We start from the raw sequence: 13360 nt of genomic DNA on the forward strand, positions 1-13360 counted from the left end.
CTTCTGAAACTTAAACTGAAGAAACGTTTTGGTTCAGTTCAGGGGTAGGTGGTGCCCTGCTTAGCTGCAGCTGGGCTCACAGCAATTTCATTTCATACACCTACTAACTCCTCCACTTCTTTTCATGCCATGTCGAAATCATCAGGGCTTAGTACCAAATGCAAAACGCATGGTACATAGAAATCTTCACTTATTTTTACACACATATATCAAAGTTGTCTTTACTTATGAGCTGGGCCGACCGAAGAGCCAAAAGAGAGAGACACACACTTAGGAGGAACTAGTTATCTTTTTTCGAACTTTGAAGAAGAAGAAAGGCACCAAAATTTAAGCCGAAGAGGATTGGTTGGAGATATACGCGATTCCACCAAAATGAACTATCTTCCTGTCTTTTTTCTTTTCTTAGTTGGCCTCCAATCTTATCTTTGCTTTCTTCAGACCACAATAAAAGAGGATTATACTAAAACTAGTGAAAAGCCAGCAACCCATCTTTACTTTCACTTTACTTCCAAACGAAAGCTTCTAACCGGAGATTGCCATGTGGCATATACGCGATGTGCGATTCATGGTAATGATTAGGTACTAGGCCAGATCATTGTCCTAATCATTCGAGCTACGTAAACACGCTGTCAAAAGTTCCACAACACCTTGGCTGGCTCCTAGGTTGTCATTTGGCAGTGGCACCAACTATCTTGCTTTCAGTTTCAGGTTAATTAGGTGACGTACCAAATATACATGAAGAGCATGGGTACACTGAACTTTTTAGCCCGAAACCTCCATTTACTAAATGAACAGATGACATTACATTAGATGGTAAATCGGACTGGCTTATGAAATACACGATATGATCTCCCGGTGTAATCTTGACCAATGATCAAAATGTTCAGTTGTGTTAGGAAACAGCAGCATTAAAGCATATTCACCAATCAAGAGATAATGTGTTGTCAGGTTTACTTCACTGTCTAGATGATATGAGCGAAGATTGGTTCCAATGTCATTTTACCCAATTACATCATAGGACATTATGAATTATTCCTGCAAGACTACTTGACAAATGGAATGTTATAAATGCTTGTCTGAGTCCTCTGCATTTTATTGCTGTACTAGCATGATGATATGACTTGTCTCAAGACAGAGTTGATTGGATGGAAACAACTGTTGGTGTACATCGTGTAGAGCACAACACAAATCTAAAGAGATTGCGAAGAACGATCCGTTGATTGAGTTGAAAATAGTGGCATGCCAATACAATAATCTGGTAACTAAGAGGGACCAAATTAATTGGAAAACAAGCATTCCTCGCTCGTCATTTGGAGCTTGCTCTGCTGCTTAAGGAATTAATGGATGATCAAAATTATCCTGCTATAGCTGCAAGTTGTCAGATTAGGTACTAAGAAACAATGCCATATTGTCTATTCCCATTTGGAGTGGTTTCTGTGCAAGTGCTAATAACTAATAATTGATATCCATGTAAAATATACAGTACCAATCATCAACCATTTATGACTTTTATACTTACTATGGTAAAGCTTCTTTTCAAGTTGTTCACCAGAAACATAGAAAAAAAGGAGATATCCTAGAAGACATTCATTCTGCATACATCTGCAACGGCACAAGTCAAAATGAACTCACGAGTTTGGTTTAGAAAACTGGGAATGATTTGCTGGTCACAGCACATAGAGCTGAGCACAGCTAGATCATGCAACCACAAAAAAGAAAAGACAAGTAGTTAACTTGGACAGGTTCAGGCATACCATTTCTTTCCCTCTTTCTTTTCAGAAAAGCATGGATGTACCTTTTCCCTTTCCTTCTTTTTGAATAGTATAATTTTCAGAAAGGCATGTCCAGAGATGAAACTAACAATAATCTCCTTTTAGGTGGTGCAATCACGGTCATGCAAAGGCAGTAGCAATCTTGGGGCTGCTTCTGTTTTACAGCCATGCATTCATGTCTTCCTGGCCCCATCCTTCTTCTATGCTATTGAAAGGAAATATTACTCTAATGATCCAAATTAACTAGTTGAAGTTATGTTGTTTAATAGATTGCACAATTTTTGGAAGGACATACATTGGTGCAAACACCTCTGGATTCTGTGATTAAGCATGAGCATGAAGTTACTAGTGGTTCTGGAGGCTGGCCTTTCAGATGGAAATCAAAGAAGGGAGTCTCCCAATGGAGGAATCCATACAGAGTAAAAGTTTCAGAGAGAACATGTTTCTTTTGGCGACAGCAGTTAATTACATTACATCTGTTACATCTGGCATCTTGGATGTGGTGTAAAATTTGAGCCGGAAGATAGACAGAAAAGGAAGCAAGTACGCTTTACCATGTGGTGAATGTTACACGTGTTTGATGGTGCAGGGTTTAGATCGAAAGGAAATCCCAAATTAATTGCACACAGCTCGCAGTTCTTCCATGTGTTGAATGTTACACGTGTTTGAGGCTGTGATTAGCGCTCAATTTTTTTTGAGAGACAATGATTAGCGCTCAAATAAATGTGGACGGGCAGGTAGTCCGAATGATGATTAGGATTAAGTGATATTTGAGCCATCATTTTGATCCTGCTTATATTTGTGGACTGATAAGAAAGAAAGTTCTGCTGGGCCTGTACTTTGGCCCATAATAATTATTAGTTGTTTTACGGTTGGGCCCTTTTGGGAGATAACCATGCATGGTTTATGGGCCCTTATTGGGCTGGTCTTAAGCTGTACTCGCTACTAATTGATATTCCAATCTCCGTTACTGATCCTCTCCAAAAAAAATCTCCGTTACTATATGGATGTATTTATTCTTAAAAAATATCTAGATACATGTAATATTTCGACAACAATTTAAAATTAGTCATCTATGGATGTGCAGTTCGTTTGACGAAATGAGCATGCGATGATGTACTCGAACGGAAAGAGACATAAGCTTCACAACTTGGAGCATGCAAAGTGATGCACGCGTGACAAAGTGAGGCCAATAATGATGTCCTTTTTCTTCTCTGTAGTATATCTTCCTGGTTGTGAGCCATGCATGCAGGACCTGCAGATTCCCATGCTCTGCCGTGTATTACATACGCACATACATATGCATCCCGGCAGGTCCACTTGTATATCACAATGTAGCTAGATTTGTAGGATGGTGCAGCTCTAAACGTAATCTCTCCGATACATATAATTGTCTCAAATTTGACCAAATATGGATGTATCTATGCCTAAAAAAGTCTAAATACATGTGTAGTATTTCGACAATTAATATGGATATACTAGATATAATCTCGATCTCTGTCATATCTATGGAGTGATCGATCCAAAGTCAAGGCAACTTGTACCAATTGCCGTTGTGTAAACATATGTGTGTGTGGTGTGTCCAGGTACCAATCGCTGTACTGTAGTGGACGAGTGGTTTGTACGTATATATGACTTTGGTTTCATCTGTTGGGGTACATATCTATCTTGTGTGAGTACTAGTGCCTGCAGCTAGCTATAGCTAGTTCGAAAATCAGGAGTGAATTTTCCTTTCAAAAAAAAAATCAGGAGTGAACAGGAGTATAGAAGCTAACAGTCAACTAGTCAAGGATGAACAGTGGATATATGATGGACATGGATCCAGCTAGGCCAGTGTGTGTGTATGCAAAGTTCATTCAGACAGCAAGTTTGTCCGCTAGCCGTCAACTAGCCTGTAGCAGAATATACGCATATAAGTCGCATGTGCAAGTAAATTTGACCAGCTGACGTCAGGGTTAATTTCAAAGATCCGGTCCACATTAAAGTCCAAGCCGCAACACCGGCTGCTAATTTAATCGGTCTATCCATGCATGCATCCAAAAGCTTTACTTGTATTTAACAGCGTGCCCATGCTGCTACGACCGGCCTATCGCGTCGATCGATCCACAGCTTCGGAATGAATCAATCATGTACTACTTGTATACGAATTCTTAGTTAACTAAGACCGGTCTATTCTTAATGAAACAAGCTAGACTAGGTTCATATCGTAATTGATTAACTAAGCGCCGTAATTGTACGTTCAGGCAGTGCATGTGACTGTGTCGTGCGAACGGTCAAAAATATCAATGCGACGTAGCGTGCGCGTTTCCGGCAGTAGAATCCGGCCGGAAAATTTATACAAGTAAAAGATAAAGAACCAATTAGCTAGCAAACGAAATTCTTAATTACATATGTCCATGTCAGAGCTAGCAAACGAAATCGAACGATTGGCAGCTATGGCTACACTCAGTAAACACTGTCAACAGTACTAGCTGGGCAAGGAGCTTAATTATTCATGCTGGGCGGCTGCGTAGATACTGATCAACCGGGCGCGCGGCTGCTAGCTGGCCTACTTATTGATGGATGATGGATACGTCCAGAGATGTTTCGTTTGACTTGTTTTCTTGTACTAGCACGTTTTTAGTTAATTAATTAAGCATACGTATCTCGATCGAAAAACATATACATATATAGAGTGCTAACAAGTTACGAACATCAGTTACTGATTGTGTACGTACGTAGATCGATCAATGCGTGATAGATATGCAGAGGGTAGAATAATATTGTGCGTGGTACAGTACGTCTTTCGCTAGTAAATTAATGATAACCGCTACAAGATTTGACTGATTGATTGACTGATTGATTGATTGATTGAGTGAGTGAGTGATTGATGCGTACCTGCTATATTTGGTTTGATTATTCTTGTGATCGATCTTGGCTTCCTTCCGGCCGTATATGATCTATCGATATACATCGTAATCGTATGATTAATTATTCGATTGCCCCGTATATGCAGGAATTAATTTGACGATCCTGGCTAGCTCGATGCATGCATGATATCCACTATATGGGAGAGAGGGAGTGAAATTAACACGTACGGTGATAAAAATGAAAGGCAGCTAGAGGAGGTGGACAATTTGCTCCCCACGAGCACGCACGTGCGAGCAAATCAGCTACAGCTCTCTGACGATCAATTATATGATAATAATTTTCATATTAATTCTTGTCTTAAATTTATCAAAAATGAACCTATCTATTTTTAAAAGATGCATAAATACATGTAAAATTTCGACAGGAATTATGAAACGGAGTAAATACAGCACGACAGTTTACTACCACCACTCTGCACAATGCATGAATGCAAATTCAGGTTTCTCGATCGCAACGTACCGGTAACTAATCTCTTATGGGGACATGCAAGCTGCAGCATGTGCTGGCCTGTTTTGTGAGATCGAAGTGGTGTCGATCGAGATGGAATCTGCTAGAGCTTGATTAGCTCAAATCTTTGCGTGCATGTTGCTTTCGGTCCAGCAGCTAGCGACGTGACGGCCGGCACTAATAACCTGCAGCTATTTCAGATCGAAACATGCACCCGAGGAAGAAAAGGGCAAAACAAAATCGATCTGTCTGAGCTAGCTAGCTTTGAACACGTACTTTTTTTCTCTTTTTTCTTTTTGTCGAAATGGAGGAAAATTGAACACGTACTTGGACGAGGAAAGGATGATCTTGCATGCATACGATCTGGATAGGTTGTGATGAGATCGGTCGCTAGATTAGATAGATCTGTCTGAGTCTGACAGACCGGCTGAAAATGCAAATGCACTACCTCGATCCACTCCCACTAAAATAGCCACACTATGTATGTATGCACAGTGTACGTACCGTAAAGGAAAGGAATCTATTTGGCACGCATGCGCGCATGCTATCTTTGGATAAGGGGCCGGGAAAAGATGACGTTTGATCGATATGCAGTCATCGAGGTGTGATTGTTGACATGCATGTTCCGGTGTGGTTATTCGTATTTCTTTATTGATTCATGGAAAGAACATATCGATACAACTGAAACGGATAAAACTCATAGAGTTTAGACCCATCATTTGTATATTTTGACGTCCTCCGATGCATTCCATCACGAAATTGCAGAATATTAAGTCTGCAAAAGTTGGGTTAACCATACAGATTTTAAAAAGCCACATGAATTGTCCACCTCAGCCGTGGGACTGTAAGATTATTGTACACACCATGACTGACAAGAAAAATTGTGAAATCGTTGCTCCGTGGTGAATCGATAAGAATAAAAAAGACACAAGAAGACAAGCCATGAGCAGAAGAAAGACACGAAAAGATAAGCCATAATCGAGAAGACCAAAGACACGAAAGAAGAACTAGTGGCTCCATGGACTAGGCTGCATTGCCTGTGCACATGGGATGAGGACGGAACCAAGTCGACTTATAGATAAGACCCAGAAACACACAAACCTAACAATAAAGGTTTAGCATCTTAGATGCCAAATATTGATTGGTTGTCCCCCTGCCTCTCAATAAGAGATCGGACGAGGGGAACCGTAAGAGATCAAAGCTTCCTCGATCCAAAGACCGCGGGTAAGTTGTATTAGTTAGGCTTCTATATTACCCAACAAATTAAGCTAGCTCAATTAAGTTGCTGCCAATTAACATGACTGCTTATTTGACATCCATCCTTTCATTTCATTTGGTATGAATGAAATGAAATCTATTTTTAATAGTATTTTATTTGGTTGAATTTGAATTATGGTTCAAAAAACATGTTTGTCTACTACATAGATCTATAGAATGTGATACAATTAATTCCAGAGAAATGGTTGCTTTTGGAAAAAAATTGGGATTAGTTGTAGCGTGATTTCATAGAATTTCATATTGCATTTCTCTACATAATTTCGTGCCAACTAAACAAATTGATTTCTGAAATCCAAAACAAATTACAGAATTCTAAGACTTAAATGATGCACGACGAGTGCTAAACGAGCTGCTCGTCGGCATGGAGCAAACTGATCGTGCCGAAAGGTTTCGCACACACTTGCATGCTGGTCAAAGGTTGCGCGCGCGGTGTAACTGACGTGCACGCCTTTTATACGTACGTTACCTACTTCCCATGCTGCTAAAAAATACGTATATATGTTTCTTCTTTCACAGACATTTTTGAATTGGGAGAGGAAAACAAAAATGTGCATAGATTTTTCTTTTTTTAATCTGGAACTAAAATTCAGACCGCCGACGTACATCTGGCAAGCTAATTAAGCTACCTTGACCTGAAAATATCTATTGGTCGGTCGATGGCAAGCTAGGCCGCGACGGAACAAAATGCATGCATGATATGTCGGCCGTACGTTAATAACGTGTCTGATCGGTCGGACCCAAAGTTTAATTTGCTAGCTATACACAGTACTCGACAAATTGCAAGCTGTATATACGTACGTATACGCGTCTACGTCTGCCGTCTGCGTCACGTACGTATGTACGTACAGACATACGTGCTGCAAGAAACCAAATTAGTTACAGTCACTGCTGAAACGGCACGCTCAGGTAGTTTTGACACCACACAGCACCATGTACACACCCTTTCTTGCTTTCTCACTCGTCGTTTTGCGCACCAGTAAAGTTGCAGCGTACACACATTTTGATCGCTACGTACGTACTCTCTTTCTAACACACTTACTAGCTCTAGTATTGTAGAAAAGAAAAGAAAAAGAAAATAAATAGTCTTGATCAATCTTTTGTACAATACTGCTTTTACTTTATCATTAAAGCTAGCTAGTACTGGAGTATATGGTTTCTAAGAAAAGAGATGACCTGGTATTTTCCGAGCGGCCGATGGCTATCAGTAAAGCTAGCTACTACTTTTACTCTTAAGTTTACTACTAACGTCATTGCATTTTGACGAATCTAGAAGCTATTTTTTTGATATATATGTGGGAGATAAAAAAAAAACTCTGAATGCTTCAATTGTGTAAGATGGCCCGCGATCAAAGTTCCAAAAGTTTCTTCTTTTTCTGAGGTGGAAGCTAGCTCTAAAAGTTTGACTCTGGTTTTTTTTCTCCTAAAACGGCATCTATTAGTGTTAGGTAAGAAAGAGTACATCATACATACACCCATTCTAGCTGTTAGGTTCAATATATTATCATTTGTTGCGTCTAAATTAGCATACACACATATATACTTTTTCGCTTGACTGATTAAATCCTTTGCTATATAGGACGACAATGAGTGCACAGGGACACCACACTAGCGAGTGAGTGAGTCACGAATGCACGATGCACAGTACTACTGGATATATGGAGATATGACAATATATGGTCGATCGAGAGGCTTCACGAATGTAGACAGGCAGGCAGGCAGCTGCCCCGATCCCCCCCTTTGTATGCATGGTTATATATGGCTTAGCTTTTAATCATTTTATAAAAAACTAATACAATAATATAACAACAATGTGTCCTGCACGCGCCTATCAAAAAATATATAAATCGTGTGTACTGTGTTTCTACGTGGGATGCCTCTCTTTCACATGTGTATATAGTCGAAGGAGAGAAGTACATCTCCTCAATTATTATTTTGCCTCTCCTGCCATTTTCCTCAAAAAATTATTATTTTGCCTCCAGGCAGCCAGCTAGTTAGCTGCACTGTTGAATGGCCGGCCTAGCTTGATCATATCACAGAATCGGACCGATCGTGAACTAGCTGTATTGTCTCACTCAACCTCAACTCGAAACGTGTTGTTGCTCTCTGCAATGCTATCTCTCTACTGGCGCTAATTCAGGGAGAGAGACTAATTCCTGCAAATTTCTCTAGCTTCTGTGAGTATACTCCTTGCATGGTTCGAATTCATTAAGCCGGCTTTGCTGGTTAGTTTAGATTTCCCACTTTCCTATCCGATGTAACATCTACATGTGCTCACTCGAAGGAAGGAATCGTTTGGTCAAAAATAAAACCTTGATTCCGTCTCTCTACTTTTTTAAGGGATTTGGCATGATCGATACCGCGACGATTAAGTAAGTATATGCGGCCAGGTCTGGTATTACAATAATGTATACACATGCAAGTAGCTCGAGCAGTCCTAAGAAACACACAAGAACAAGTACAAGGAAAGCAGCAGAAAATCTCTCCTCAATTATTTGACAGTCGATCCAGTGTCCAGCTGCTGCACAGATCAAATTAAATCAGAGATGCTGAGAACTATAGCAGCTGGTACCACTAATAATATAACGTGCTAGCTAGCTGTTGCTTTCAGCAATATATGCCGACCGATCACTATACGTCCAGGTTTTAATTGGGAGACAGAGAAACTGAAGTAAACCAAATTGCTATAGCTTAGCTATTCAGTTCTTGTCTTCTGTGTGTATACGTATCTCTCCTATCTGTCTGTCTCTCTGCAGGCTTATTTATAGAGCCAGCCTCTTCTCCTCTCCTTCCTCAACTGCAGCCGCAGCCGCAGCCGCAGCCACAGCAGCTACCTACCTATCTGCTGCCTGTTCTGCAGTCTAGCTCCCTCGCTCGCTCATGCGCGTGGCTGCTTAAGCAGTGCACACACTCTGTTCTAGCTAAGAAGAGACCAGAGAGATCAGATATCCATGGATCAGGGTAACAAGCTTCGAGCTCAGCAGGAGGAGGGGCAGGAATTAGCAGATCAGCACAATAAGGCGATGGGTAGCATGGACATGGAGACGACGACGAAGGCAGCCGTCTTCTCCGACGCCGTCGTCCACAACTACCGGGGATGGAAGGCCATGCCATACGTCATAGGTGCGTCCGTCAGACTTCAATTATTTGCTTACCAGCGACCTCCATTATTCATTTGCTCTTTCTTGTTGGTGTAACTGAATGTCGACAAAATCTGGTGAACCAAGAAAAGGAAAAGGGCGCAAAACAGTGAATTAATGGTGCAGCTAGCACAAAGTAGGGACGCCTTGGCATATTCATCGCGTGCTGTGGCTCACAATAATTCAGTTAGCTGCCTCGTGCCATGCTCTCTGACACATGTCCACCTTGATTTGCTGCTTCACTACATGACGATGATCGATCGCTCGAGATCAGCAGCCTAGGCCATTTCTGGTTTTGCATCAGAGTCCAGAAAAGCTGCCATGTATTCCTTCCTCCTCGTTTTCGGCCAGGTTTTTTTTTTTTTTGAGAATCGTTTTGGGCCAGTGGTAGTGCAAGTTCGTCGTACATAAAGGCGGAGACAGGACCCAGGCTACCCACCTCAGCCCTGTAACAGGGGAATTTTGGGCCTTGGCCCAGCTCAGCACTGTCGGGCCCCCTTGGCCCAGGCCATAGAGTCTGAAAACAGCCAGAGAGACTGACCAGGTGGGGATCGTTGCTCCGAGAGGAAGAGGCCGCCGCCGCACCGCCTCCATGAGCTTCCCCCCACCATCCCGCGTTACCTAGCGGCCCCGCCCATGGCGCTAGGTCGCCGTCGCCCCGCCGCCGCCTCGCTGGGCTCGCTGACCTGCCCTCCTTCCCCTAAGCTCCCCGCGTAGGCAACCCCCAGTACCCAATCGGTAAATCAAATCTCCTCTGTGACTGTTAATTTGCTTGCTCCTCTGTCCACCGCCCTCATCTCAAACTTTTCTTCTCTAGTTTTGATGAGGCAGTTGATTAGTGTACAAACCAAATGAATACGTGATGGGTTGTCTGTAAATCAAATTGATATATGATGACCCCCGCAAAAAAGAATTGATATGTGATGAATTGATGACCCCCTCCAACAGTTTGTTGTTTCAATCTAATTTTACAGAGGGATAAGATGAATAAGAGAATGGATATGTGACACTTCTTTTTTCATGGGTTTGATACGAGCTTTTGTATCTCTACTGTGCTCAAGGACAACTCTCACTTGCAAGAATGGATGCAAAGTTTGATCAGTTTTAGGAACATTTACAAAGATCAACAGTCTGTGTGGCCCATTAATTAATTGGGAAGGAGGGTTTTTAGTACTGCTACTGATGTTGGAGGGTTTCATGATGACGTTCAATTGCCACTGTTAACAATGAATGCATAGAGCATAGTCTTTTAGTTAGGATCGATCGATCAACCAGATTATTGACCAGGTGTACAAAACCATTCATGAAGCAAGCAATATAGAGAAAATATAATTGAGCCTTCATACATAGTCAACATCCACCAAATTATTGAGAAGGTTCTTCCTTTTTTTTTAATTTCTGTGTGATTTAATATCAATATTTTAGCGGCTTTCTGTAGTTGGTTGGTTTGGGCCCACTGGGCTCCCCTGTGAACATAGGCATGGCGCTACTCAAAGAGGCCGTCCGTTTGGATAGATCCTTTTCCAATGTTTTCGGTTCTTTTTGGATTAGCAGTGCATTCACAATTATACAATTTAGTAACTGAGATCATGCAGTTCTGAATAAAGAAAAATAATAATTTGAATTGTAAACTGCAGGGAACGAGACATTTGAGAAACTTGGGACGATCGGGACGCTGTCGAACATGCTGGTGTACCTGACGACGGTGTACCACATGCCCAGCGTCACCGCTGCCACGCTCCTCAACGTCTTCTCCGGCACCAGCAACCTCGCCACCGTCGTCGGCGCCTTCGTCAGCGACACCTACCTCGGCCGCTACACCACCATCGCCGCTGCCACCATCTCCTCCTTCCTCGGCATGCTCATCCTCACCCTCACCGCCGCCCTCCACTCCCTCCACCCCCCCTCCTGCCCCCCCAACTCCACCTCATGCCATGGCCCCTCGAGCTCCCAGCTCGCCGCGCTCATGGCGTCCTTCTTCTTCCTGGTCATCGGCGCCGGCGGGATCCGGCCATGTAACCTGGCGTTCGGCGCTGACCAGTTTGACCCGCGGACTGCCGACGGGCGGCGGGGCATCGCCAGCTTCTTCAACTGGTACTACTTCACCTTTACCATCGCCATGATGCTGTCGGCCACCGTCATCATCTACCTCCAGAGCAGCGTCAACTGGGCGCTGGGGCTCGCCGTGCCGGCGCTGCTCATGGGCCTCTCCTGCGCCGTCTTCTTCATGGGGTCCCGCCTCTACGTCCGCGTCCGCCCCGAAGGCAGCCCCTTCACCAGCTTCGCGCAGGTTCTTGTCGCCGCCGTCCGCAACCGCAAACTTCACCTCCCTGCCGGTGCCGGTGGGACACGAGAGCTGCTGTTCGACCCGCCGCACCAGAGCAAGCTTGTCTCGAAGCTAGCATACACGGATCAGTTCCCCTGCCTCGACAAGGCGGCGGCCATGGTGGCAATCGCATCGCCGGAGGGGGAGAAGAAGGAGAGGAACCCATGGCGGCTGTGCACGCTGCAGCAGGTGGAGGAGGTGAAGTGCCTGGCGCGGATCATCCCGGTGTGGTCGTCGGGGATCGTCTACTTCATCGTGCTCAGCCAGCTCGGCAACTACGTCGTGCTCCAGGCGGCGCAGACCGACCGCCGGATCACCGCCTCGTCGGGGTTTGAGATCCCGCAGGGCTCCTTCGTCGTCTTCCAGATGCTCGCCCTCACGTTCTGGATCCCGGTCTACGACCGCCTGCTCGTGCCTGCCATCCGCCGCCTCACCGGCCGCAGCGGCGGTATCACACTGCTGCAGCGCATCGGCGTCGGGCTCGCGCTCTGCATTGCCACCATGCTCGTCTCGGCCGCCGTCGAGCACCACCGTCGGAACCTAGCGCGGACGAAGACGTTGATGCCGTGGTTCTGGCTGGTGCCGCAGCAGCTGCTGGCGGGGCTGTCGGAGGCGTTTAGCGCCATCGGGCAGATCGAGTTCTACTACAGCCAGTTCCCGGAGAACATGCGCAGCGTCGCTGGCGCGCTCTACTTCCTGGGATTCGCCATTGCAAGCTACACCAGTGGGTTCATGATCATGGTGGTGCACCGGGCCACCCGCGGCCGCGACGGCGGGCCGGACTGGCTAGCGCAGGACCTGGACCAAGGCAGGGTCGACCTCTTCTACCTGCTCACTGCCGCCATGGCCGCCGTCAACCTCGTCTACTTCATCGCCTGCGCCAGGTGGTACAGGTTCAGCAAGCCCCAGGATGCCCCCAGCGGCGCCGGAGACGACGATGACAGCCCCAAGAAGCTGGGTGATGCAGAGCCGGTTTGAAAACCAATTGGGCGCGCGGTAATGAAAATCAGATTGGTAGGTTTAATAGTACGTGCTACTCCTAGATGGATGGATGACCTACAGATGCATATATTCTGGGGAATATGGATTCTTGGGAATCAGCTACATATATAGCTCTAATCTATATACAGATGCCTCCACATTTGGGATACAAAATCTGATGAACAGGATTCAGAGCAGTTTCCTGAATCTTGATTTGCATACCTTGGAGTTGGAGGAGAGGAGCTTGCAATTGTAGCACTCCAAACAGATTGTACTAGCAACACTATGTTTGTCAGATAGCTCTCCTCAATTAGCATAAACTCAGGTCTTGTTCCATTATCCATGGAGATCAGACAAACACGCTGAATCAACAGAGGAAGATCATTTCATTCCCAACCCAGATGAAGTTTCGATCGAATTGGAGATTGTGCGTATATCAAGACCAAAATGGAAAACTCTCACGAGCTAAAGAACACCGCTTGGCAGACCCATGGTCCACGTATACATGG

The 13360-nt window shown here is 44.4% G+C and overlaps 1 protein-coding gene across 1 annotated transcript; it reads left to right on the forward strand.

The window, feature by feature from the left end:
* The first annotated feature begins 9154 nt into the window (after positions 1 to 9154).
* LOC100827725 (protein NRT1/ PTR FAMILY 2.9) lies at positions 9155 to 13247 on the forward strand. Its single transcript, XM_003578378.4, has 2 exons — positions 9155 to 9527; positions 11182 to 13247. Exons 1-2 carry the CDS (start codon positions 9356 to 9358, stop codon positions 12846 to 12848), a joined length of 1839 nt encoding a protein of 612 aa, XP_003578426.1. The 5' UTR covers positions 9155 to 9355; the 3' UTR covers positions 12849 to 13247.
* Positions 13248 to 13360: the final 113 nt, after the last annotated feature.

The sequence above is a fragment of the Brachypodium distachyon genome, chromosome 4 (assembly GCF_000005505.3).
Source record: "Brachypodium distachyon strain Bd21 chromosome 4, Brachypodium_distachyon_v3.0, whole genome shotgun sequence".
In the NCBI taxonomy this organism is placed as follows: domain Eukaryota; kingdom Viridiplantae; phylum Streptophyta; class Magnoliopsida; order Poales; family Poaceae; genus Brachypodium; species Brachypodium distachyon.